Below are 27,829 nucleotides of genomic sequence, written 5' to 3' on the forward strand. Positions count from 1 at the left end.
GTGTCTGCCCGGTGTCTAGAGTCTGGTTTTCTTTTGGGAGGAGTATGAAGGGGGGCGGTCCGCTTGGTAGCTTGGTAGGCTAGCAAGTTATAAATTTACATAAAATGGTTACGTGATGTGATGTTAAAATATTCCTTCATTTCTCCGTCTACGTCTTGTTAGAGATATTAGTGCATGGAGTTTTTATTGTTTGTTTTTAATTAAAACAGTGCAGAGAAGTGTTTTTAACGTTATTGCAGTTTTGACACACGTGTGCACGAATGTGTGTGAAGGCACTGGGTGACTTTGGTGCTTTGGTATGTGGCTTCCATGAAGCATGTGAAATGGAGTCAATATTCACATGAATTGTGGACCTGGAGGTGCGTGAGGATGTGCCACAGTCTTTTTGGAACCGACACGAAGTCTCCCGCCTTTGAGGTTCGCGAAGCCTATTTTAGCTCGGACGACAACGGCAATAAACCTCGCTTCTCAGATGAAATATTTTGGTTTTTAGTTTTGGATGGCTCTGTTTTACAGAGCGGGGGTAACGCTCTTGGCGAGCGGAGGTGTTTTTCATTTCATAACTATGATGTGAGTAACGGTGATATTCGAATACCTTACTGCGGGGGCCCGCAAAAAAAAAAAAAAAAAAAAAGGACTCTGTTTCGGTATTTACATGGCCGACGTGCGGAGCTTCTGGTTTGGCTGTTCGGCGAGGTGAAGCTATGGTTCAGGAATGGGGAGGTTGTTTGCTGTGCGAGCGAAACCGCATTTGGGTGAGACCGGTCCCGGTGAGAGGCGCTCAGCTTCAGGCACCAAGATGGCGCTCTGGCGGTCTCACGGTCCCTCGGAAGCTTCTGGAACTCATGAAAAAAATAAATAAATAAATAAAAAGGTTCTCTTTACGCGAGTTATTTTTTTAATCGAATTCTTCGTCCCGTTCTCTTCTCGTTTCCTCCTCGGAGAGAGGGTCTGCAGGTTAGGGTCTGTCGCGCTGATGTAAGTGCTGAAATCAATGGCGGAACCGCGAGCCGCATTTTACGAGCGATCTGCCTGCTCTAGTGTTCGATTTGCACCATTTAAGGTGAGCGCAACAAGGGCCCGTATTTCAGCTGTTTCCAGTCTGTTAGTCAACTGTTATTCGTTGGGTTTTTCCGTACAGTTCCTCCTCTGTACTTTGAGGCAAGCTCTGAGCTATGAGCTATTAGCCCACCACTGAAGTGCAGAGTACTGAACACATTTTCTGAACGTTGAGACTTTCTTCCCGCAGTGAGGCCTAACTGATGCAATCCCAAATGGACAACTTATCTTCGGACTCTTTTCTGCTAAAGCATTCAAACACTTGTCTTCAACATTTGTCCTTAGCGTTGACTGGCAAGTAGAACCAAGAGCTATTTTCTCCCACACAAGCACACTTTGGCAAGCTAGGTTATCACTAAACTACCATTTTAGTATTTTTAAAATAATAAAAAATACCATAGCAACTAATAAGGTTGGTTCAAAACCCATGTGACTAAACCATGGTTCTGCGTTGATAAATGGAAAAAGAAACCTTTTTTCTGTATTTGAGAATTCTCTATTTCCAGAGATACATGGGCCTGGTTTGGTCAAAATTTTAATATGACTTTCAAACTAATGCAGGTGTTTTCTTCCTGCGAAGTTGAGCAAGCATCAAAACTTCTTCTCAAGATGGTGTTCACAAAAAAAAAAAAATTCTGCATTTGACTTGGCAAAAGTCATGATCAAATGCTGATTGAGTCCAGGTGGAGGTTTTTGCGGGCGTGAGCGTTCGGGTGGGGGCAGGGCGCGTAACTGACAAATGCGGTTCCCGTTTTCAGGAAGGCCGGCCTGATCCTCTCGCAGCTGGACGACCTGAGCGGCTGGTGCAGGGGCCTCCTCCAGGAGCCCAAGATCGGCCTGCGCCGCGCCTCCCTCAAGTACCTGGCCTGCCGCTACACCGACACCAAGGCCTTCGGCCTCAACTGGGTGGACCTGGGCCAGGACGTGCGCAAGGCCTGCGACGAGCAGCTCCTCCCCGTTCTCTACAACGACTACGGCGAGCCCAAGGACCTGTGAGGGGCACGCCGCCGTCCGGCTCCACCGGCGGTTAGAACAAACAGGGCCGCTCCACCGTCCCCCCCCCACGGGGTCACCTTCAAAACATACAAAATGGCTGCCAGGAAAATAAATGTTCCCTCAACTAATGTGTGGTAAAAAGCTATCCCCAAAAACACTCCAAACAAAACAAAAAAAAAAATGATCTCAAGCTTAAATGCTTGTATTACTTAATTTAGTGTATATTTTCCCAGATAGCTTGCACAACAGATACCAGTTAATTTTTGGGTACTTTTCTAGGAAGTGCTTACAGTGTGTAAATAAGAAACGTCTAACTGAACAACTTCTTTATGTGTTCTTAATGCTTGTCTTTAGCGTATACTAACGTGGGGACTTGGTGACTGAACGGTTAAACTGAAAGTCTCCCAAAGATGTATTATACAAAACAGAAAGTTTACTAAAATGTGGAATGTAGTACTTAAAACCTTAGAGCTAACTGTTGTTCGGGTCTCACTAATTTCTCTTTTTTTCCCCTATGTAAACAGTATTAAGTAGTTTGGGAAGATGGAACCATTGCGTGATGTCTTGATCTGTGTTTTTAGTCTGAATATATTTTACGCTATTATAATATGCCAAAACCATCTAAAACTCTCACTCTCGTGCAGCTTCGACATACAGAGTTCACACGGATGTGACCTAGGGAAATGATGTTTATTCAGAGAGCTCGGACGAGGGAAGAGACATATTATTGTAATTGGAGAAACCGAGCTCTTTACTCTGAAAAACAGTTTTCACACGTTTACCCTGGCAGAACGTGATATAGGTATACCTTTGGCATCTTTATTGTGCTAAATATGTAGGTGCTATGAATGTTATAGCTGCAGGAATACTCTGAGGCTTATCCTGGGTGCATTAAGGGTGAAAACCCATGGAAATCTGTGAATTTAACTCGCATGTTTATAAACACAGTTTTATGTTGGGATAATGAGAACAAATTATCAATTAAATTTCAAATAAAATTTTTGCCACCTCATTTCACATAGTTCTTAAAAAAAAATGTAAAACATGAAGTGAGGTCAACTTAATCTTAACCGCTCATCTTAATTTCGGTGTGTAGGCCTTCAATAAATGACAGTCTCTGTGTGCCTATAAATCTTTAAGATCAGAGGTGTGTATACATGAGAAAAAAAAAACATTTTTTTAAGGATAAAGCGAACCACTCCTGTCCTCTACCTCCGTGCAGTAGTGTGAGTTTATTCACAATAGCATTGTGCTCATTTAGTCTATTATCTCAAACAGTGCACAGCCTGAAAATATGACTGAAGATCTTATATGAATCAACAAGCCCAGCCAGAAGAGGTGTGGCATGCTTCACCTTTAGTGAAGTATACTATCGAGCCTGCAGGTAATCAGAGCAGTAGGTACAATTTAGTTGGGAAACTGGCGGGCATTGTTGGGCTGAATGGCCTGTTCTCCTCGTTATGATATGTTAAAGAACTCTTCTGCAGTTTTCTATTACAGCGTACACCTTCTTCTCTTCTTCTAGTGGTCAGTGAGCCCGGTGAGCAGAGGACTTATAGGCAAGCTAACTGCGTGCAGAAACTTGCAGTTTTAAACTGTATTTATGTGTACAAAATGATTTATGTTATCAAATATCAGTGAATTTTTTTTTTGACGTTTTGATGCTGAAATCATCGATCCCTTGAAGTCATCTCATCAGTCCGCGCTGATTTATGACACATTCTCTTTATTTTTTTGCAGGCTTGAGAGCCGCTAGTTACGCTTCAGCAGTAGGTTTTGGCAGCCCCGAGGTCCTGCAGGCCGACCCAGGCTCGGATGACATAACCGTAATCGTTTCCGCAAAAAAAACCAGAGAAAAAAAAAAACAAAAACAAACCTGAAGGTTTGCGGGGTCAGCGCGAGCCAGGCCGCTCCTCGTAATCTGCGCCGCGAAAAAGAACGCGCCGTGAAGTCCGATATGTTTTCAGCCCAACGGCGTACCTGAGGAGGAGGGCGTCAGTGGAAATGGAGAGAGTGTCAGGGAGGAAGTCGGCTGTGCTTTTTCGGGGGAAACGACAGCCGTCTGGCTCTTGCTCGAGTTCACCTTGGATACTTCACGGTCAGATTGAGTTTCTTTTTATTAGGATACAAATTCTGACACTTGTTAGAAAAAATCGCTGCTGCTGCATACGAACCTCGTGATTAATTGTTTCCCAATGCGATTTGAATGGTCTTATATCCATTATGGCCCATAATAAACCATTGGATTTTATCCAGAGCCAGTGCGAGACAGTTTAGCAGGTAACCTGGAACATCGACCCCTTGTTTTTTTCACAGAATAAGGACAGTAAAATGATCACCTTGTTGTCTAGCAACGCCAGTACGTTTCCCTGAAATCAGTGCTCTCTCATTCAGATATAAAGATTCATTCCTTACCCTAACATTCATCACTAACTATGCTTTATCTATCTAATGGCTTCATTTACTGTTTGAAATGGGCTTTTGTGCAAGGCTGCCTAACCCTTTTTTTTTTGGAGCTGGTATTCATTCCAGATAAATTTCAATCAATCAAGCCACATGCATGTGCACACACACATACGTATGCACACACCATGCACATGCGCGCACACACACACACACACACACACACACAGAGGTCTTCCCAGGACCAAATTTTAGGTTTTGTGGTTATGGTACTTCAGTATTGCTTTTTAACTGTTATGGGATCATGATGGTGAATTATTTTATTTTACGAGATATCTTAGCACCACAAATCTTTGGTAGGAACTGAACCTAACTGGCAACTTGGATTTCAAATCTAGGTGCAATATATTTAAGTCCATATTTCCCTGAAACTGATTGTGGACGTTTGATTTCTGTCTTCTAACAATGACGAATGTAATCTGAAATTCAATTGAATTAGAAATTTCATACATACAATGTCATAAATACAGTAAAATGTCAAATCAGAGTTGATTTGACACAGTGTATAGTTAAAATCACTCGCGTGAACTGAGAACAATCTAGTCCCACAAGGAATTCCGTTTATTTCTCATTTAAACACAGTAGTGTGTATTTGTGGTTTGTATACAATAGATCTAATTAGTATTCAGTAAATAGTATGATTTAGAGACATAGAGTATGACACCATATCACAACAGCAAAAATACATTGCGAAGCTGATCACTGTGAGAAAGGAACCTTTTTCTTTTTTTTTTTAAGCGAGAGCAAAAAGTCACGGGTTCCTTATCCCAGTCGTCATGAGCCCTTCACTCCCATAGGCCTCTGCCGGGGGGGGGGCGTTCAGCCTGAGTAGGAAGCTCCCAGCGCTGGATGTGTGTCTGAGTCACCATGGGCCCTGGGTGATGGGACGGGGACGGGGACGGGGGGGGGGGGGGTGAGGTGAATAATTAGCCTGCAGCTAAAAGCGGTACCTCGCTGATGGAGAGGCGTTCCCCCAGAGGACCCGTGAGAGGGTACGGCCCAGAAAAGCCAGGCAGCCAGGGGGGGAGGCTTTTGCAGGCATTACACCCCAGATCAGGAATGTGACTAATTCCAAAAGCAGGGGTGTCCAATCTTATCCGAAAAAGGGGCCGGTGTGGGTGCAGGTGTTTTTTTTCAGCACAGCAACACGACACCTGACTTAACTAATTAACTAATCTAATAATGAACCAATCATGGTCTTCAATCAAGACCTAAGATAAGTACAATCAGGGGTCATAGTGCTCAGCATGAACAAAAGCCTGCACCCACACCGGCCCTTTTCGGATAAGATCGGACACCCCTGTCCTGAAGGGCCTGGGGAGCTTGGTGGGGCCCGCGCCCTGTACTTGGTCCATGTCGGATTTTTTCCTGCATTCCATTTTTATGTCACGAAACTCGGCACGTTTCGGTCGACCCCTCGGTTCTGGTTTTGGGTTTCGGTCTTCAAATCCTGTCCGTTACCCATTTCAATTTTTGCGTGGGATCACATGCGCGACACGATTGGTTGTGTGCTTTTTTGCGCTTTAGGAAACTAAAATTTATTTACATGTAGATAGCAGCTAGTCATGGTTGATCGCAATTCAAGTTCCATTCACAGTTTATTATTGTATACACATACACCCGCCATTTTTTTCTAAATCAATGTTTAAATGCTTTTCTTAACGTGTTCCCCTGTGTTAATTTGATTCTAATAAATAAAAGTCTTCACAAAGCTGAGTTTTCATGTCTGAGTTATGTTGAGAGTACATATTATAATATGACAAAATCTGAAATTATTTTATTCAAACCCAAAAAAATGACTTGAAATCACTAATTTGCGCTCTGAAATATGATATATATATATATATATATATATCAGCTGGAGTTCTGTATGACACTAAAGAAGGATTGACTGCTTGAGTGTTGACAGGCCACATCACTAATCAGACCCTCTGCCTGTGCCTGTGTGAGAAAAGCCAGTGTGGTTTCGAGTTTGAGATCTTCCAACTGACACGGACCCAGCTATCCCTGACAAAATGGCAAAAAAAAAAATAAATAAATAAAATCAAGCCAAGTCTTGACAGCCAACCCAGATCAATGACACTGTCCTAAAATTACGAATGTCTGTCTGCCTGTGAGCGCTTCCTGTTATAAAGAAAGTGCACTGTGTAAGTCTGAGCGAAGAGCTGTCAACTCATTTCAACTCCTGTACAAGCACCGTAGCGCAATCTTATATTCCCATAGGGTTACTGTTCCTGTTTGAGATTATGTGCCTGTTTAATGACAGGAGGGGTTTGGTATGTTTTGATTTACGTAGGCCTATTTAAGTGTCCTGACCAGCTATGTTGTCTGCGAAGGTTATTGTGCTGAAAAACCTAAAGTAAGCATATCCAGGGGATAGGGAGTGTTGCATTAATCACAGAGGGTTTGGAATACACACATTGAGATATACTTCATTTTCATCCTGATTTATGATCCTTTGTTGTTAGGAGAGGTAGTATCTGGTACATTGCAATTTTCAAAGAAGGAATGAGTAGCTTGTACGTTATCATAGTACCATTTACAGCAGTATTCCAAATGATCCAAAATGGCGGATGGTGACGGAATCCTGTGCTATCTGTGAGCAGTAACCCTGTGAGGAAGTCCAGTAACTGGCTGTCGCCTCTGGAGGGAACAATTCCCAATTACGTCAGGCAGGAGTGACACTTCTGTCCAGTTGAGTGCCTGTCGATATAGTGAATGGAAATAGAATTTTTTTTTTTTAAACGACGTGGCATTAGCCTGCACTGAATCAGCACATCCTTAATTTTGACTCGCAGAGACAGTGCTAGTTACGTCTTTTTTTCCACAAAACATAGTTCTTCGAGTTCATTTTGTCCACTTCAGAAAGAATGAAAAAATACAAAAAAAAACAGCACCTGCATTCATGTTGAAGTTGTGGACAAATGTTGACGAAATCCAGGCCTTGTGCTTTCGAGTGTTACACAAAGTTAAGGACATAATGTGATATGCAAAGCTGTACCTGAATGTCCTTCTTTGTCCATGTTCCTCTTTCTTTGGTCAACAACATTTTTTCCGTTTAAAAAAAAAAAAAATACTGGCAGGTCACTACATATAGTACATAAAACAGAAAGGGACTGGTTTAGGTCCACCATCTGTAAAGGTACTTCACTTTGTGATGTGAATCAGTTACACCCGGAATTTTGGGGGCCTAAAATTTGATTCGCACAGGTCTTGGCCTATATGTGCCACAGTGAGACGAGTGTGGTTTCTCCTTCGCACTGAGGTCATCCAACCCCAAAGCTCAGAGGATTCATTTACAACAGGATATTCCTTGGAACCTTAGTGGAATTATGGGAAATTATGAGTGGAATTTTGAGAGATACTGAAATAAATAAACGTAATCGATTCTTCAGTTTTGGATTTCCACATGTGCACAAAAAATTTTTCTGCAATATGCTGCAATTTGAAATTCTGACATGTTTTTTTCTGTATTGAAGGGTGCGGAGTAATTTGTACTTGTAATGTGTGGTGATGGAGGAAGAACATAACGCACAAAGTGCTGGGAAGCACTGAGCTATGACTGCCACTGAGCAATCAGTTTTTTTGTTTTGTTTTTTGCCATTTTGATTATCCAGAGCTACTTTGAATGAGGACAGAAGTGCTGGTCAGAGATTGAACTGCAGAAATTCACCAGAGGAGGGAAGTGCAGGCCCAAGAGAGACAGCAAGTGCAAGAAGTGCAGACTCAATCGACAACTTGTTAACTACCCTATTAAGCCTGAGAACACAGAAGCCACAGGCCGTGAAATCAGTAAGTGAAGTTGGACCTTACCAGGTGTTAGGGCTCAGAAGTGCACAAATAAAAGTGGCAGACGGGGTTGGGGTGGAGGAGATGAGGAGCGGTCTCACAAGGTGGGGCTTCAGTCTGTGCTGGAAGATGGCCGACATCTCTGCTGTTCTAACAGTGACGGGAAGCTTATTTCCCCCACCGAAGGACCAGAGCAGACGGTGGACGTGACCAGGTAGTGCAAGTATAGCGAGAGGGAGGAGCCAGGTGCGAAGAGTCGGATGATCTTTTTTTGGGGGGGGGGGGGGGTATGAAGGGGTGGTCTGCTTGGTAGCCTGGTAGGCTAGCACCAAGGTTTAATATTTAATGCAGCCAAGTTTGTTGTATTTTTCTGTAAAATTTACTATTTGTTTTTGCAGCGTAATATAGTGTGTTTGCTCTAGTGTATTTACTATGAGATCAGACTTACTCATAATGTGTACTTTAGCAGCCTTAATTTTAAAATATTTATTTGTTCAGCCACACTGCCCGATCCCTAAATGATGACAACTTAAGATTGCCAAAAATTCTGAAGAAAAAAAAAGTTCCACAAGTAAACCTTTCATTGCTGGGGAGATAGGGAAGCAGGGTTGAGGTTTCTGTTTGAGCTTTGATATTTTACGTTTTGTTTACTTTTCCGAAGGTGACACAAACCATAGATACAGCACAATTTACAACACTGTCACCTCTAAAAAACTGCAGATAAGCAAAATCAATCTGGAGAGAAAACAAGGCAGTATTCAGTACAAACAGAGTGAAAAAGATAAAAGTGGTCTAGGCAAGGTTTAAAGTGGTGTCACTGGAAAGCGAAAACTACTAATTTTCAGAAACAGAGGTCTAACAGCCCTCAACGTCTGTATATTCATTTGTAACCTTGCGAGACGGTTATTCTCTGTGCCCTGTGGACATTTGTAACTGATTTAATGTCCTGAAACATAATAAAAAATTACAGGCAGCAATTACTCCCGTCTGACTCCCTGTCCACATTTGAATATTTTGCAGACAAAGTCTCCCGACAACTCCATATATTGTACCGGGAACAATTTATTAGCACTTGTGAATGACTGGAATCCGGGAGTCAAATGTTACAGCATCCAATGTGTGTTAGTAATCTTTATATACGACATCTGGGGGCCCATATAAACCATCATCAAATTGAGCTGTTTTCTCTGGTTTATAGAACATTTTGAAGTGAAAGAATATCCAGCTTTTTTAGGGTGTTTTGTACAAATCATATGAAGGAGGAAAAAGTGAAGATATAGTTAGAATAGTACTTTGTAACCTATTAAAGAATTTGATACAATGAGCCATCGTTCTTCACGTTCAAAAGGGATTGTTCTGAATGTCCTGGCTTTGGGTATGCATGTTAAAAAAATGGACAATTAAACTGATGCAGAGTACTGGACATAGGAGGGCTTCATTATGAGGCCACGTGATTTAAAGTTCCAAAATGTTTAATATTAAATATGTAACATAAACTCCATTTCAGAGGATCTGTGACTGTTGGGGGTGGGGTTATGGCTGGATGCTGGGAGCCAGTGTTTGGATTATACAAAACTAAAAAATATCATGATAAAAACATGGCACGTGTCCTTTCCCCTTTGCAACATCTGCAAAACATGTCATGCAAATTCCTTCTCAGTAAAAAAAAGCACTCAAACCGGTTTGTGCTAAATGTATAATTTATTCATTTGTGTGTAAAGCCTATTATGGCACAAACAAGCTCATACTATAGGTACAATATTTGTATAAAACATTTCTTAAAAAAACAGCTACATCTGACACGGACTTCTTCAACAAACAGTATTTGGACTTTGGTTTCTACAATATACATAAATGGTTAAGTGATATGATGTTAAAAGATTCCTTCAATTCTACATCTACATGTTGTTAGAGATTGTCAAAATATATTAGTCTATATTTTATAAATTGGTATAGTTTTTAATACTGAAGCTCTTGCTAATTGAAATACTGTTTTTTTTTTGTCTAGTGATTATCTTTAATTCCCCTGTTAAGGACAACGAAATGAAACGTGATTTCAAGTTTGGAGGTGAAGTTGACTGGATGTTGTCTTGTGGGAAAAACCAGCAGCTCCCAGCATCCATCTCTCCTTCCGGGCCCATTCGGTAACCCCTGGTCCATCAGAACTTCTCTGGGGCCAGGAACTTGGCTTTCTGCTGGTTCTCCTCAGCGTCTGGGTCTCGACAGGTGCACTCGTCCTGGTGGCAGTCGGCCCCAAACTGAATCACCTGCCAATCAACAAGCGGAGAAGCATTGGCACCGGTAGTGCATCCAGTCCGAGAACTTCCGCCCCCTGCCCTTCCCTTTTTTGGAATGATTCATTATATTGCGGATCAAAATATTATTTTAATGGCTCCATAGCGCAGGCTACAGACGGAAATAGGAAATAGTCATGTACAAAAATGCATAAGCTCAGTCTGTCAGGTTGAGCCCCCTCCGTGAAAAAAGATAAATTCAGTATCTCTGCACAGAGCAGCACAAAGAGTAAAGGACACGCCAGACAGTATTTTTATTCACTCTATTTTGATGTGGTTTTTTTTTTTTCATTTGACTTCAGGAGCTTCTCTTTACAGCCCAATGGGAGCTGTTAAGCGATGAGTCAAAGGATGATTTCACTCTGAGCGACCGGTTCCTGAAGCAGCCCCCGTACCCAAGTGCAAATTAAACATTCGGAATTAAAATGGAGCATGTTGAATTCCCACACGTTGCGCCTGGAAAACAAGCTTTTTGTGCCGCGGATCTAGCGTGAACAAAACATAACTGAATTTGTTTTGTTCTTTGGTTTTTTTTTGACAACATCACAGCGTGGTTGTGATTCGTTTCGGGACGAACAGCTGCGCCGTTACACCTGTCTTTACGATGTTTGTTTTTCTCTTACCTCCCCCCCGCTAACGACTTTCCAGCCACTTCTGCGGCTTTCCGCAGGAAAAGCTTTAAGCACGTGTTTGCGACCCGACAAATTTGCACAGCGGCATTTTCACAGCTAGTCATGAGCAAAAGAGTGGTGCTCAGGAGCAAAAGAGTGGTACCTATGAGAAAGGTAGCACAGGTTAGCATAGGTTAGGTCAGAGTAATGTTTACTGTGCGAGCTGGACTTAATGTGTTCATGGCTATGAGTAACTGTTACATAATGAGTATTGTACCATATCGGACCTGTGTTTTGTTAGTTGTTCCAATGGCCTTCGGTATGTACTTATTGTACGTCGCTTTGGATAAAAGCGTCCGCCAGATAAGATGTAATGTAATGAAAGGAGTGGTACTGAGAGTGGGAGTACTGCACCCAGTGGGCTCAGACTGAACCCGTGCAGTCTGAGGTAGGGAGTCCCATGGGACCTGGGGTGCAGGACGGACGGACGGACGGACGGACGGACGGGGGGGGTCAGGCATAATTGGCCAGTGTGTCGCCCAAGGAGGGAGAGTATCGGTTGGCGGTGCTGACAGCACATGGTCCGTTTGATTGGCCAGCTGCTGGCCTGCCTGTGTGAGGGGTGTCAGCCGTGAAACGCTCCTACGGGCTCATGACATCATCAGAACTGGCCCAACAGAAGCAGCCAGCCACCTGCTGATGACATCACAAAGCCTGTCTTTACTGAAGGAACTCCAGCTGTGAGTATGCAATTTAAACTGGGGTGACAATTCAGAAAATAATTTCAATAGAAAATAAAATGAAGAACTCAATACTTGTGTCTTAATCGGCATATTACTCTTAGTGATTTTAGTTTAATGATATGAGAGAAAATTGGAGAAGAGTCAGTTTAGACATGATTCACACTGAATGGTTAAAAAGAGGTAAAATTACTGTTTTCCATGGTGCTCTATATTAGTTATTTAAGTCTCCTTTAGTGGTTGTTTTCAAAAGCAAAAACACTTATCATTAAATTGATCCAGGCCATTACTTTCATTCATATTTTTTGTTGTTTTGTTGTTGTTATTTAAAATTTTTAAATAAAAACTGTGGTTATCTTTGATTATAAAATAAGAAAATATCATGATTAAACTGGAAGGGTAAAAGAAAAAATGTTAATTTTTTTTTTTTTTTTTTTTTTACTCACTGTCCCACATACTTTTTCTTGAGAATCAAAATAAGAGGGAGGGGCAGATGGGGGGAGGTTCCCAGGAGATGGAGGGGGGGAAAAAAGCACAGTCGTGGAGAGAATACTGCGCAAAGTCTTTAGCACCAAACAGAGAGGACAGACAAGGGAGGTGAGTGAATCAACACATGTTACGAATCAACAAGCGGGCTTGCCAGCTCCAGTCTAGGAAGCCTGCCATCGCCTCACGCTGCAAAGTAAACTCAGACGCCCCGTCGAAACGGCCCGCCGCGAGGAGCGTAAACACAGAGAAAGGGCCGGTCGAAAAGGCTAACGGTGATTTCGCGCGACGCGTTAGCGCGCGGGGGGTGGTGGGGGGGGGGTTAATGATTTAATTGCGACCCCCCCTCCCCAGAAGGCGTCTAGACGGAAACGGTCACCCACGGACCTCGTTCCTCGTTAGAGACGGTGCTCGTTTGGGAGCTTCCAGGCTGGGGGTGTGTTGATCAAGGCCGGGCGGTAGCCGCGAGCCAAACACGCTCCGGTCACCGCTGCACACACTTACTCTCCCATCGCCTCCGTACGGGAGGGCCAAATTCTTCTCCGGCGTTTCAAGTCGGAGCCAAAACTTAAATGTTTTCTTGAAACGGGAAACCGCATCCCCCCCCGCTTCCCCCCCCCCGCTTCCCCCCCCCAGGCCAGCCTTGGAAACCCCTGTAATTTCAATCACTTGGACCTCACAGTGATCTCAATCTGTCATGAAGAAGTAATCAAGCCGTAACCAGCAGTGAAACGCTGCAGTGAAGTGCGCGGCGCAAACCGTTAGCCTAAAATTACCGCACCGCGCAACAGGGACGCGTTATTACAAAAAATAAATATTGTGTAAAATACGACCGAGGTCATCTGCTACATGCTAGAACATTTAATGTACTGAAAGCTACACTGGTTCACTGGCTAACTGATACCCAGTAATGTGTTTCTGAGCAAATGTACACTAAAACCCTGCACCACTTACAATTTCATTATTTACCTTACATTATTTTTTGTTTTTAATGCATAGTACGTACATTTTTATGCCTTTACAATTCATTCTCACTATCAGTTACTATCAATTCAAGCTGATTAACGCTGTGAGAGGCTATTAGTTCAGTACCGAAGCATACCGCATCAAGCCACCTTTACCAATATGGACAATGCTAACATATGTTAGCAAGCACATGAAAAACAACAGGATCTGTGATGGCAAAACACATTGGGTACACTTTAAAAACTGCAGCGGGGAGGGGGGGGTGATGATGAATGGGAATCCCGGGGGATGAAATGCGGGGGCAAGAGAAAGACGCCAGATTCCCAAGAACGAACAGTTACGGCGACGGCAGACGACGGTTGCTGAATAAAACCGAAAAACAAGAAACGCGTCATCGAACAATGCACGTCTGGGCTGAGAAAGCGGTTGACAAAATGCGTCTGGAAGATGCAGAAAGGTAGAGCTGATATAAAAGTTGGGCAAACTGGAGTCACAGCTTTGACTACTAAAACTGCTGCTTCTATAGAGAGGTCTCGCCTGCGTGGGTTTTTCTTGCTCGGAGATGTGGAGGTGTTAACGGAATAAGGTCACAGAATCTCCCGTAATGACAGATGTACGAATTCTCCCTGAAACTTCACAGCCAAGTTGCTGCGACCTCACTCGAAAAACGTGTCTGGCACAGACAAGTACTATAGATAGCTGGATATTTCACCTTGCAGGCATATCCTTTTTGGTAGATGTGAAGTGTTATATCGTTCTTTGGGCTTTTGTGCAAAAAAAAAAAAAAAAGACTTAAAACAACAGCTGCTTTGTTATATTTCTTATCTTTTTTTAACTCTTTTTTTTTTTTTTTACAATGAATTCTCATTGATTGAAGAGAATAGCACTACCATATAGCAATAGCACTACCATACCACACCAGATGCTTGTCATGGTTGTACTTCTGTCACTTTTGTCTGTAAAAAACACACAGCATTTTCCACGCGTGGAATGCTGCCATATTCAGTCCATTTACATCAGGGACGTCACATTTCCACATTTCTGCATTACTATCTAGATCCCACCAAAGTATCAAAGCAACAATTTTACATCTACAGTATTATGCCGCGTGGGGTCAGTTGTAAAGGCCAGATGACAATGCCCTGCTGGTATATGTAAATGGAAATGAGACATGAATTTCCAGAGCTGTGTAGTGACTGTGAAGGTTGGGCAGACATTCTTAATCACACTTGATTAAAAGCATTTACAAACCCCCCCTCCTTCGTACCGCTCACTGACCAACAGGCTTTTGCGGGTGAAAAAAAAAATTAAATGAAACCAGCATGAAGGTTTGCACTTGGTGTGCAAGCAATCACAGAAGAGACGGGGGGTCAAATTATTCCCATGTACAAAAGTACAAAAAAAGGACAGAGAAAAATGCCTTGGTGTGCAAAGGCCTTTGCACTGCATTTCACTTTGACCTCAGAGAGTATGAATTCAACATTTAAGTATCTTTCCATGAAAAATTCTGTTATTTTGATGTATAAAGCAAAAAAAAAAAATTAAAAAATATATAAAATGTAAAATCCAGAACAACTTAAATGTCACTGCACTAAGTGAGATTGTAGACTGCTAGCACGCTATACATTTGGGTTCTGAGGAAGGAGTGCTCCTCATTAAAGGGGGAAAAACAAGGTTCACTGTGTAACATCCTTATATAGACCATGGTCAAATCTAAACTGGGCATGATTTACACTAAGTCTGTGTATGTGGTGGGAGACATCCACAAAAGGTCAAATCTAAACTGGGAATGACATTGTGTTGACCAGGCACCTCACAAATATTTGCACTCACACTTTTGTGGTGCTCAAAGCACAAGCGGGGACACCTGTGTGTGAGTGTGTGTGTGTGTGTGTGTGTGTGTGTGTGTGTGTGCGTGCGAGGCCAGAGAGGGGGAAAGGAGAGAGACATAGAAAGAGCGAGAGACAGAAAGCAGGAGTGAGGGAGAGGAAGAGGCCGTCTTCCCCTCCCCCCCCCCCCCCCCCCCGGCACGGAAAGCTCTGGTAAATAAAGCCCCCACTCATGCCCCTGCCCGGCTCTCCTGCCAGCTTGGCCCCGGACCCAGACCCAGACTCTCTACCTGCCGGGGACCCTGACCTGAGCAGCTCCTGGGCGGCCGGCACTTTGCCACCGCCCCGCCGCCGGCCCGCCGCCGGCCCCACGAAGACCAAACGCGCGCCCCCGGTCCCCCCAGCCCGCCGCAGCGGCAGGATGCAGTTACTCACGGTTTATTTCGCTTTCTCAGACCCCGTCGGTTCTGAACGCCGCTTTGGTGTTGACGGCTTCTGCCGACACCTGGGCCGGCTGCCCCCCACCCCAACCCCCACCCATAAAAAGGGCTTTTAACAGGAGGCTCATTTACGACTGCCACTTTCCGCCCTGGCTCGCCGTCTCGGGACTGGAGGGGAGGGTGAGGGTGAAGGGAACCAGCCCCCCCTCCCCCCCACCCCCCCGCCCTCACCTCTGTGGGTATGGCGATCGGAGGCCGTAAGCAGCCTCGGTCATTTGAGCTGTGCAAGTCGACACGGTTCATCAGAAACTGATAGAGGAGCTACAGTGGGCCTGAATATAATCCCCTGGAAGTATGTGTGTGTGAGTCTATTGTATGTCTGTTTTGTTTCAAAAAGATTTCTAGAAACTGTAGTCCTTACTTGGTAGATAAATGGAGTGATAGTCCCCTCTTAGGAACATAGACGTGTATGAGTGTCTGTGCGTGTGTGTGTGCGTGTGTGCGTGTGTGTGTGTGACAGGGAGGCAAGAGAGGTGCTGAAATGGTGCGGTAGTCAAGTCTGAATCACAAATGACTCCCTTGAAACAGGAGAGCGGTGCAGAGGGGCCCAGTAGGGGAGGGCAACCCAGGAGAGGAGGTGCAGGGGGGCCCAGGAGGGGAGGTAGAGGTGAGAGGGGTGCAGGTGTGGAGGGCAGGGGAGGGGGGTGGGGGCCGGGATACTCACCTTCTTGGTGGAGAGGGTGGAGGAGCAGCAGTCTCCTCCGTCATACTGGCAGTATGCCCGGTTGTTGATGGTGTCACACCAGCCGTCTCCTGCAAAGGGCTGGAAAGAAGAAGAAGAAGAAGAAACAACTCTCTCATTAAGACAGAATTGCGAGGGGAACGTCCTGGGTCTGTGAAACATGCCAGGGTTGTTGAGCAGTCCTGGTGGCCTGTGAACTACCTCTTCTTCAACACACAGGTAACAAACAGAGTTTCGCACAGCCTTCTCCAGGCAATCCCACACCAGAGGATTGGGGTTATAGACGAGTTATACACATCATGCAGTTTTAACGGCTTTGAGCGTTTAACAATAATCTAGCACCGGCTTTGCCAAGGACATTGTTTGGCAAAAATAAATTTGCCAATCCTCTCAAGGATTTTACGCACTATGTTCCCGCGTAAGTTAAAGTAAATATTGTGCTTTTTGATAAAAGGTTGTCACCTATTTCTTCATTTGAAATAATGAATTCTTTCATTTTCCCCAAAGAGTGGTAATACTTGGGAAGGGCTCCAGTACTGTATCCCACAGTGTTCCTACAACTGTTTTCATTTTTAAGAAAACTGTTGTAGGAATCCAACAGTTTTCATAAAAAAGATATTTCTTCCTTTTCAAGCAAAACATTTCTCAAAATAACCACTTTCCTGATGTAATTCAATACCAATATGTTTTTTTTTTATTATTTCTTTCTATAATAACATGCTTATGTAAACATATTCACACATATTGTGCCTTAAATTACAGATAAGAAGAAAAAACCCAATTAAATTTAAATACTTGAGGTTCATTTGTAAAAGCTACATTAAATACATACTAGTCACGTTCATGGTGCTTTTACGCTAGAAATATCTTTCACCTGCTATGTGTAATAATGTGAAAGCCAACATCTGTGGTATTCCTTATTTTTTGTAGGACTAAGCGTGCGTATGAGAAACCTGCATTATTGATTCTTCTCTGAGCTGTAGTCACTCTCAAGGTCAAGCAATGTTCCAGACGTGCATTCCCATCTGTCCGTGGCGCGCGTTGCGACACAAACACCGCCTCGCAGTTACCCGGCTCGTAAACGTCGCTGACCTCAGCGATCGGAACGCTTTTATCGCCGCGGAAGGGCGCGCGGCGGGTAACCTTAACGACGGCTTCCCCGGGGAGCGACAGCTCGCCCCTCCGCAGCGGTACGCAATTATCAAATTTGGGGCGCGTAAAATCTTTAAGTGCGTCATAATGGGGGCCTTTAACTTTTCGACTTAACCTTGGTGTGGATGTGCCAAAAAAAAAAAAAAAATTTTTTTAAAGGGACGGGTTGCCAAAGTTGCTGCTGGCTTTCCTTGAGCTGGAGTCTGGAGTCCTTTCAAAGGCTCTCGGACGTACCCGAATCCGCGACGCAGCGAAATGGCAGCTGCTGGGAAGATCTCTTCGGAGTTTTCACCTCTGACTGAGGCATACCTCATCCAGAATGGCTTTTCCTTCACAAAGCGCGGGGCCGCCAAGTCATAAACAGATATCGTTTTTCATTGTTGTGCTTTAAGCTTCAGCCTGTCCGGCTCTGGGACTGACTCTAGCCGAATGAGCAAGGCTGACACGGGGTGCCACGTGTAGACCCGGTCTGACCCCAAATTTATTCCCAAATCGTTTTTTTAAATAAATGGTAGGCACAGCTGGCTGTTCACACTTGGGAGGGGGGAGAATGAAAGAGTAATGCTTGTATGAAGAATAACGCAGGGTAAAGTGGTCCCATTGAAATTGTTTTGGACGGGCTAATGGACACTATAACATCCACTGCGGTGTCAAGTGTGAGCTGGTCTCGCTTAGTAGTAAACCTTGTCTCTTGTCTCTCCATTACATTCTTATGACATATGGTGCCATGCATTCTGTGTATTCTTTTGAATCCAATTCTTTTTTTTTTTTTTAAATCCAGTTCTCTTAAAAAAACAGACTCAAAATGGGACGTGTTTAATGAATCATTTTTGTCAGTTTCATGCAGTGACATCAGTCTACAGATTCCTGGGCACGGAGTTTAGAATATTTCATCCTCAAAAGCATGATATCTGCGTCATTTTAGCATGGCAGATTTATTATTTTATAAGTCCAGTGTGAAAAGTTTAAAAACTAAAATAAACTCACATGCAGGGCGGTTGCTATTATCAGTTCACAGGTGTCAAGTTCCCATTGGCTGCGTGAGATCTACTGTGGTGAACGGTAAACAGGTGAATGGTAAAGAAGCACACAGTGGTCTGTGTGACGTTGATTAATGACCGTCAATTCGGGTCAAAATGCCAACTTACTGCAATCTTGTCCAACAAAAAAAAATCCGTAAAAAAGTGGATCAAGTCATGCGCAGCAGATTCCCTAACCGTACCTCTGTGAGCGTTCACATCGAGTCCCCGCAGCCAAAACACAAGACCGTAAAACATGCATCGGTTGCTTTCTGACAGAAGAGTCGCTTGTGAAGATGATGTCAGCTCTGCTCGAAACCGAATCGAGGGAGCAGGCGAGGACTCGTAAACCCCGCTCACCAAAACGTGTTGAGACGCAACGGAATTTCAAACTGTGCGTCGCCCCCCCCCTCCTTTATTCACACAAAGTCAACGAGTCCCTTTTTTTCTCTCCTCCTCACCCTGTTCTCAGCGAGGGTGAAAAACCTGCCTTTTTCGCAGGTGACTCATTCGCCGCTCTTTTCTGCGTTGACATATTTGCTTCTCATTATGTGAAGTGGGGGGGGGGGGGGCTGTGCTAGGGGAGGTCGAAGCGGGTGCTGATTAGGGATGACGTCAACTGGATGATTCGAGAACTTGGGGACGAAGGCGGGGGCCGAACCGTACCTCTGTTGTCCACGGCACGGGCCTTTGGTGCTACCAAGGCAAACGACGGGCGACTGGAAAGTCCAGCTCGGGCTGGGTCGAAAAGAGGGCTGGCTCGGCGCCAAGCAACAGCGAAACCATGGAAACCACGGTCCTCTCTTTCAACACTTATTAAGGATGGGGCCCATCGGCAATTTCCTCACCTGCCATCTAATTTGGCTCCTGAGTTTTGGTGAATGCTATAAAGTGTCTTGTCACTCAGTGCGTTTGCCATAAAGACCAAGGGGTCAGTCAGTTCGACAGAAAGTTTCTGGAAGAATATTATGACCTGGACAGGTCCAAAATTGTGTAAAATGTTGCCCAGTGCTGAATACAATTCTTCCTCTGTGTGACATAAAGAGATCCACCCAAAGAGATAGGCATTCCAAAAAAAAAAACAGACTATTATTCTGTTTCCTTGGACTTCAAGACGAGGAGTTTAAAATGTTTGCAGTTGTTTTTGCTGTTGAGGCCAACACACAATTTTAAAGGTCTGAAGTGCGCTGAGAAGATATTTACTGAAAATCAGCTGCGATGCTAGGAACAGCTAACGAGGAACAAAACAAACGCCATAGCAACAACAACCGTGAGTGTTTCTGAGGCCCCGCAACACGGCTGGCACTTCACCTCAGAACATATGCGCCTCCTGATTCGAGCTCCCAGAGTTCCCGAAAGACACACTAATTACGTTCCCCCTCATTTCACTCGTGATGTAAAAATCGTTTTTCTTCTCTCTGTTTTCTGGTTTGTTTTTAATAAACTCTGACCGTGTGTCCAAGCACAACACGGGTTTCAGGTAACACTTCTGAGCAAACCTACAGGAGTCAGGATCTGCCCCGCTTCCAAATGTAAAAATAACTCACGCCAGAATGTTCATTTTCAAATTTGTTTTGAAATGTGTCTTGTAGCAACTGCTCTGGACCACATTAACTGACAATGCAGGGGTGGCTGTAACTTATGATTCACATTCTTGCTAAATATTGTATTTTCAGAAGATATTAGCAGTTAAAAATACCTCGGGAAACATGATAAAACTGACCGTGCCAGACATCGACACTGACAGGTTGTGCATAATGTCATTATGCTTGTACGCAGAATTTCAGCCAGAATTATATGAGATACATGAAACAACGGCCTTTTATATTTTAAATAAACAACGGCATAGTTCTACAACAAAATATCAAAGCTTGATGCTTTGTACTCTGTGCTGGCAGGATTGTGTTTGACATTTCAAAATTATCTCACCTCAGGATATGTTTTTTGTTCTCCTTATGGGGGAGAATGGAAAAGCCAGTCGGTTTAAATTGCAGAACAGGTCCATGGGTACCGCTGGCTTCCACTGACTTAAATTTCAGGCTGCAAAATGGATCCTCCCAGGTAAATGGTGTGCTTATGCTCACCATCTCAGGTTGCTGCTTCAAGTCAAAAAGCTGAATAATGGATGTGCAGGTATACAGTATAATCGAACCCCTCAGCAGATGGGCATGACCTGACCTCACTGCGGCGTTTCATTTAAAGTTCGTAGGGACAAAATTTATGACATGCGATGGATATAATTCATAATGTTGCCACAGACTCTCTAGTGGCAAGCAACTGTTTTGTTTAGCAACCTAGGGGGAAGTATGAGAGGAAGAAAAGATGGCCTGGCAGGTCGGATGAATATTTTAGAAACATAAGATGTCTAATCAGAGTTTATGCGTTCCGTAAATAGTTCCAGGCCATGTTAAAAGAAAACACAGCCTGCAGCGAAACTAAAGCCTGTCCAATTCGCTCATCAAAAAGTCCAATTTTTCTGAGACTGTTGACATCCCAACAATGAGGCGATGTTCTCTGACTAATAGCGAAAAGAAAAAGCATCCTGTAAAAAAAAAGAATAAAAAATGAGTACTGATGCCTTCCACTTCAGCTACATCCTTCATAGTTATGAATAAATATTCCGAGACATGAAAAGGAATCAGAAAGCACGATGAGATGGTTTATGGGCCACTATGAGTATTGGAACTTTGGAGGGTCTCAGATGCACAAATCAGTTTTATGAATCCTGTTCTGGACAAACGTTTTATCCGAGTGACACGTTATATAAATTATAACATTAAGGAAAGCCATGACTACACAAGACTGCCATGGCATATCCCAGCATGCCAGTGTATGATAGGCCAGTAAATCTTTATTTACCGCTAGCTCAAAGTATCTTCTCAAGCAAATAATTAAAAGAGTGCAATACTTCAATATTTCAAGTAATACACATAAATAAACACAAAGCTGGTATGTACATTCAGGTTTAAGGGGCAATATCATAGAAAAAAGAACTTGCTAGTTATGGAGTGAGTTGAGGAAACAACTGGAAATTCACATATTTATTGTGAATAATGTAGATTTAAAAAGTCAATAGTTTTAACTGTAGCTGTCTCTACTCCTTAAAAACAGCTTTTATCCTCTGTTTGGAGAGAGTGGATATTAAAGAAAGCCATTCAAAGATTCTCAGCAAAACGCTTCAAACGAAAACACGTTGTGCTGCTTCTGAGTTTTGAAACTATTCAACCGCACATAATGTCCAAATCATGCAAAATACGAGGGAAGAACCAGTCCGATTCAGTCAGGTTCACTAATTATTATTTGTGCGTGTGTGCACGCATTGGACAGAAAAACGAAAGCAATCCTGATTGTTTCCCAGTCAATTTCACGTTTAGGATTTTGTTTTTCAGGAAATCTGTGTACCGCACACAGATTCTGCTGTCAGCACAGAAATCACCACGGAGGATCTGCTCCTAGGACAGACACCCTCTCCAGGATTTTTTTCATCCTTTTCAATATGCTCCACTGAAAGTACTTGGGTACACCGCGGGTTTGTGGTCGGTCATCAGATATGCGCTCCACACATATCTCAGCTGGAAGGGAGAAAAAAAAACGTGCAGTAATATCCACTGTCCGGTCATAAATAAAGAAAAATATTACCCTCAAATCATTTTCAGAATGTTTATACAGTATGATTGATTGCACACATCGTTTGACTAGGGAGGCATCAAACTGCTATTTTGAATACTGGTTAAATACCATTGTTATGCCTGAAGTGATACGTAAATATATAACATCTGCGTTTAGAATGGCTATTAGGCTATTTTTCTTTAGCGTGCCCCGTTACTTTTGGCCGGGCCCTCGCAGTTTGACGAAACGTTCATTTTTCTCGATTGACTCGAAGGATAAGACGTTCTCTTCCCCGTGACAGCTGGATTAAAGATCATTACTTCACTCGTTTCTCGCTAAAAATATTCATCAACGCAGCTTCTGTCATCGACGCCCCCCCCTGAACCCCACCCCCGCTGGCAGGTTCGCCGACCCCCACACCGATAGTCTCATCCATTTACTTTGGCAAACCTGAGAAAGGAGCGCATGCCAAGGTTTGAGGAGTTAGTGCCTTGGATGACTTTAAAAAGGATTCCATAAATCGTGGGCAGGTTTATTGCTGAAAACAAGGTTGAACCGCGGGGTCTTTCTGCAAACACGAACACATTGCGGGATACTGAGGAAATTATGCAGATTTCCTTTGGGAACTGCTAATTAAACAGAGGGTGTGGGTAGGGGCCATAAAATGTTTATTTACCATTTGCATTGAATGTTTCTCTTGGATATTTTAGGATGTGAACATCTGAATGACTGTGTATAGATTCCAAGGTGGATTTTTTTGGGTAATGCATAGATTTCAAGGCAGTTTAAAAAAAAAAAATTACACATGAAATACCTTGCGTGTTCTCCATTTGCTGCAAGCAAAGCTTGCACGATGTGGAATGAACATTATAAGAGTTCTCACTGATTTAGTGGTTAGGAATTGAATCTGTCTGGTACGTACAGAGCTGCACCTACACAGGTGATGTGGTAGACGTCCGCATAACTGGAGTTTCTGATGCCCCGGGGCTCTGACCTTACTCTCAGAATCTGGTGGTTGCCATGGCATAATTCAGTCACATGCACTGCCTGTTCTCCATGGATATTCCAACCACAGTACCCAGGGCCGGAGTATGAGTATTACAGACTCACACCTGTGCATTCGCAAACCGCTGTACCAAATACAGTTTCCGCAACTTTTAGTATTTAGTATTCATTATTAGCGTGTGATATTTTAAAATATATTTACATTGAAAAATAATAATAATAACTGGCATGATTAGCCCAAAATGACGCGGTTAAAAAACAGAATAAAGTCTGCATTAAAAAAAATAATTCTTTAATCCGGTGGTGGATCTCTTTATCTCTTTATGTCACGCAGTAACAGCATTTGCAAAACGCTTAATTCAGATTTTATTTCCATTTTGTACATTTCTAAACGTCAGCAAATCGTTTGTTCGCTGTAAAAGCTGAAAACAAGGGTGTTGCTTCTTTAACTTTCAGAGCTGACTTCTTGATTTTTTCCCCGGTGGCACGGGGTGTTATGTCTGCCTTCACGCCAGTGGAAATAGGAAACACAAACTTGGGAAACACGAAATCTTTCTTGAAGCACGAAGCACAAATCCATGTGTAATGACTTTCCCATTTGCTTAAGCAAAAACCCTCCCTGAGTCCTTCGATGTCCATGTCTCGGCTTTAATTTTGTCTCTATTTAGCTAACCGCAATAAACTTTTAAAAATAAATACATTAGAAACCTCCCCATGTTGCATCCTGAAGCTTTGCAGATCTCATTGAGCTTACCAGCTAACTGTAATTTTGATAGTATTACATTTTTCTTAATGGAAAGTGGGGTCCCGGCGATCGAACACATTTCGTCTCAAATCTTAACTGAATTTTCAACTGCATTGTAGCCAGATTGGAATTTACTGTTATCTAAAGTTTTAACTGTACTCGAAGCAAAACATAAATGCTTTCTTTAACTTAGAACGGGAAAAAGTTCCTCAACTCTCCACAACTGCATCCCTGAAAAACATTCTTTTTTAAATAGATTTTGTTTGGTCCTTCAGAAAGTCTAATTTTCATAAAAAAAGAATGTTATGCTGTCATAAATATGTGAAGACAAACTCACCCCCGCTTATGTATTTTCTGACCCAGCGAGCGCTTTTAAATCCACTTTTTGGCTTGCTGGGAGAGATATATTTGTACAATGCTAAATTTACCTGATGGATTAGATGAGTGTACACAAACCCTCCAGGTTTTGGAGCCCGGCAACGGTTGTGTTATTCACCGTCCCCCCCCCCCACCCCCCCCAACAGTGCTTAATCACTTAAATGAACTAAGTGCAGTTTTGACAAGTCTAACCCTTGTCTTAACATTTATTTATATCATGGAAACTTCCCAATATGTCTGGTGCCTGACCCACAGCCAGGATCACTCCTGTGAGGCATTACCAGCCATGATGAAAACGGCGAGGCTTCCCAACTGTCAAAACTCACGGATTTGAGACTTCAAAATAAAAGCGTTTCGGTCAGACCGCAGAAAGCGTGCAATAGGGTAGCCTTCCTGCCATGCCCCCGCAATCTCCCCCACGGGGGACAGCGACCGAGCCGCTAGCTTTGGTGTTTTACGAGCCAAACTCTCTGCCACCGCGTACGACCCAGGACGGGCCGGCCCGGGCCGGGCGCTGGGGTGGATTTCTGGGCCCTGCCTCCGCTGGCTCTCCGCGGGGCCCCCGGGTGCCCGTGAGCAGACGGGGCTGATTTACGGGTGTGGAGCGGTCGCCGCTCTCCCCCTCTATCAGGCCTGTAAATCAGGGCCGCTACCAGAACTCCCATCAGGGTCAGCTGGATGTTGAAGGCGGGGGTAATGCAACGCACCTGTGGGCGGGCGAGCGGGTGGGGTGACGTGGGGGTCGGGGGTTGGGCCTTTCCGCTGATAACGTTTACCACATAGTGCACATGGGTTCTGCCACCTCCTCCCCCACCTCCCCCCCTGCCGTCTCTCGAGCTCCGACCCCTGAAGCGTACGTCTCACAGAAGCGTCTTGTCCCCGTGCTCGAGAACAAAGGCGGGTTCCTTCCCGCTAACTTGGGTTCGTCAGTTACGCTGCATCCCTCCGGCGAGGCTAACCGGCGGTTGCGAACGTGCAAATGCGCGGGAGCCAAGCCGATACACTGCCCTAATCACACGCCAGAGCTTAGCATTAGCGCTAACGACTTCGGCGCCACCAGCAGCTCGACAAAGGAGCGCGCAAAACATAAAAGTAACAGGGAAGTTCATTTGGGAGACGCAGAAATACAAACCGATACAAACCAGATATTGAAGATTTTTCCCTGCTTTTCCCACACACAAAAAAAAAAATACAAGAGTTACAGCGGTCTTAATCCCGCGAACGGCGATGACCTCAGACTCGGTCTTAACTTGGAGCTTCTCCTCGCGGTTCTCCGTTCGCAGCGGATCGCCCCCGCGACGGAGAGAGGCGTGATGGATCTTTTCGGCGCGAGACAAATGGCGCGGCCCTCCCCAGAGCAAAAAACCGTCCCGCCTCGCTTAGCTCGTCCGTCACCGCCGGCGTGCAATAACCGCCGCTTTCGAAAACGAACACGACGTCGGCGGGGCTAATCCGGCCCCTCGGCCCCTCGGAAAAGGGGAAGATGATTCAAAGTGTTACAAACGAGAGCTCCTATCCTGGAAACGGAGTCGCCTCGGCCCGAGCCAAGGACTCGCTCGCTGGAACGTCAGCGGTTCGTTTGTCATGTCGCGGGGCGAGTCCGTTTCCACAGGTGCCGACCACCCATCAGAGAGGGAGATAAGCTCTGCTCATCCTTCCCCGAGAAAATTAAGAGACAAAAAGCTCCCAGCTATCCCACTTTCATCATTGCTTTTCGCATCAGCCAGGGCGAAAAAAAAAATTACAATAATGGGATTTTAAGGCAACTGGATTTATTGTTTTCTACCTCTCCTCTCCGACTGCGGTGGGACAATTACAAGGAAAGGATCATGACATCAAGAAGAGGAATGTCTTACTTCCAAGATGCCAAAGTGACATCAGCTCGTTGGTGGAAAAATGTGAAAAACCTGTACGCTGGGGTATAAAAATGGAAAAACTCAGAAGCAGGCTACGGCAGAAAGAAAAGATTCAAGGTTCGTTTGTTAGTGATGATAGAACTTGACCAGATAACATATTTAGAGGAGTCCTGTTAAAATCCAGTTTTCTTAAAACAGCTACAAGAGCCTAATGCTAGTGCTCCATCAGTCTAGTACTTCAACGCTGGCTGTGGGGATAGAATAAGTGATTATTTTTCTAAGTTTCTGATGTGAAATATATTGGAAGTGACCAGGATCTGAATAACAGGAATCAGTTAGAAATCCAACGCTGAAGAGATACAGTTACTCCATGCTCAGCAGACATAAATAATGTAGAAAGCGAAAAGAATCTATTTACTTTGGAAATGCGTACGCGCGAAAGGTCAATGCAATTAGCGTTGTTTTTTTCGCATAGAATTTCTCGCTTCTCAGACAACCCCGTTTTGGCACGTCCCGGGTGTTTCTAGGAATAGGGAGCCGCTGAGGCAATTTCTGTTTCTTTAGGGCCTCGAAAATCAAAACATGACATCACTCCTCTGGATCTGACCTGCAGGTCACGGAGTTTTCTGGAAGGATTTTTCTCTTGCAGGAATTTGACAGGAAAACACTGCAGCTCAGCGCGGTTTGTGGTTTCAAAGACCACGATCAGGACTAAGAAAGACCTGTTAAATTCTTACGTGCCCGTTTTGGTAGTTCCAAGATAACACACAACATTCTTGCGACCATCCTGGAACTTCGTCAGTCACCTTCCCGCCACAACGGACTTGCACTATCTGCCGAAGCTGGCTCAGGTGTACTGGGCACCTGATAAATACAGTGTATAAATATATCTGTTTCCACCCTGCTAAATTAATAAAACCAGTTGTCACTATAGGTTACCCAGTGCAAAAAACGTTCTACATTATTTCAATTGCGAGTCGATAATCAGCACTGTTTTAACCAACAAAACAAAACCAAAAAAAGTATATGGCAAGGTCTGATAAATAGGATGGTAAGTTCTCATTCAATAATAACAATCCCAAAGGCACAGTAAAAGAGATTCCCTGATGGAACATAGCAGGCATCTCTGAGATCAGTTGGCTAGTGGAATGTACTGAGCATGCTCAGACACCACTGAGCTTGTGCGTGCAGACTCACCTCACATGACTGTATGCAGTAGACTAGCTTGGGGTCAGGGTGCCACTTCATCATGCCGGTGCACACTATGTTCTGCGAGAGGATAAGAAAAGAAGAAAAAAGAAGTTTAGAATCTGCTTCCCCCACAAAAAACTCCCAGCTCGAATATGAAATTTAACACTGACACAACACCGCTGCACCATTGCTGGGAAAGGTTGTGTTTGCCAGGCACAGTACAATAGAGACCAGTGAAATGTCTCATATAAATCTCTTTATATTCCTCTTCTCAACCTTGAGTTGCATGGAAAGGGTCAATGGTCAAATACAGCCACCCCCCCCCATTATCCAGCTAAGCACGGTACTGCTATGGAGAATGCTACCTTTAATCATAGCGTGAAAACGAGCGAATAATGTCACACATTTCTCGAGATGCATCTGCCCCCACCTTTGTATGTTCAAGACCTTGTGTGAAGG

General features: G+C 44.0%; 2 protein-coding genes across 5 annotated transcripts in view; one reads left to right on the plus strand and one right to left on the minus strand.

The window, feature by feature from the left end:
* astn1 (astrotactin 1) overlaps positions 1-6,229 on the plus strand; it is a 320,953-nt gene extending 314,724 nt beyond the window's left edge. For all 3 annotated transcript variants that reach the window (XM_064341654.1, XM_064341655.1, XM_064341656.1), the window contains 2 exons: positions 1,818-4,633; positions 4,689-6,229. In XM_064341654.1, the coding sequence (XP_064197724.1) occupies positions 1,818-2,055 (238 nt within the window). In that variant the 3' untranslated portion in view covers positions 2,056-4,633; positions 4,689-6,229. The remainder of the gene's footprint in view (positions 1-1,817; positions 4,634-4,688) is intronic.
* Positions 6,230-10,299: 4,070 nt separating this feature from the next.
* pappa2 (pappalysin 2) overlaps positions 10,300-27,829 on the minus strand; it is an 80,202-nt gene continuing 62,672 nt past the window's right edge. For both annotated transcript variants that reach the window (XM_064341662.1, XM_064341661.1), the window contains 3 exons: positions 27,377-27,448; positions 16,398-16,496; positions 10,300-10,574 (listed from right to left, as the gene is read on the minus strand). In XM_064341662.1, the coding sequence (XP_064197732.1) occupies positions 10,467-10,574; positions 16,398-16,496; positions 27,377-27,448 (279 nt within the window). In that variant the 3' untranslated portion in view covers positions 10,300-10,466. The remainder of the gene's footprint in view (positions 10,575-16,397; positions 16,497-27,376; positions 27,449-27,829) is intronic.

This window comes from Anguilla rostrata, chromosome 6 (genome assembly GCF_018555375.3).
Source record: "Anguilla rostrata isolate EN2019 chromosome 6, ASM1855537v3, whole genome shotgun sequence".
Classification (NCBI taxonomy): domain Eukaryota; kingdom Metazoa; phylum Chordata; class Actinopteri; order Anguilliformes; family Anguillidae; genus Anguilla; species Anguilla rostrata.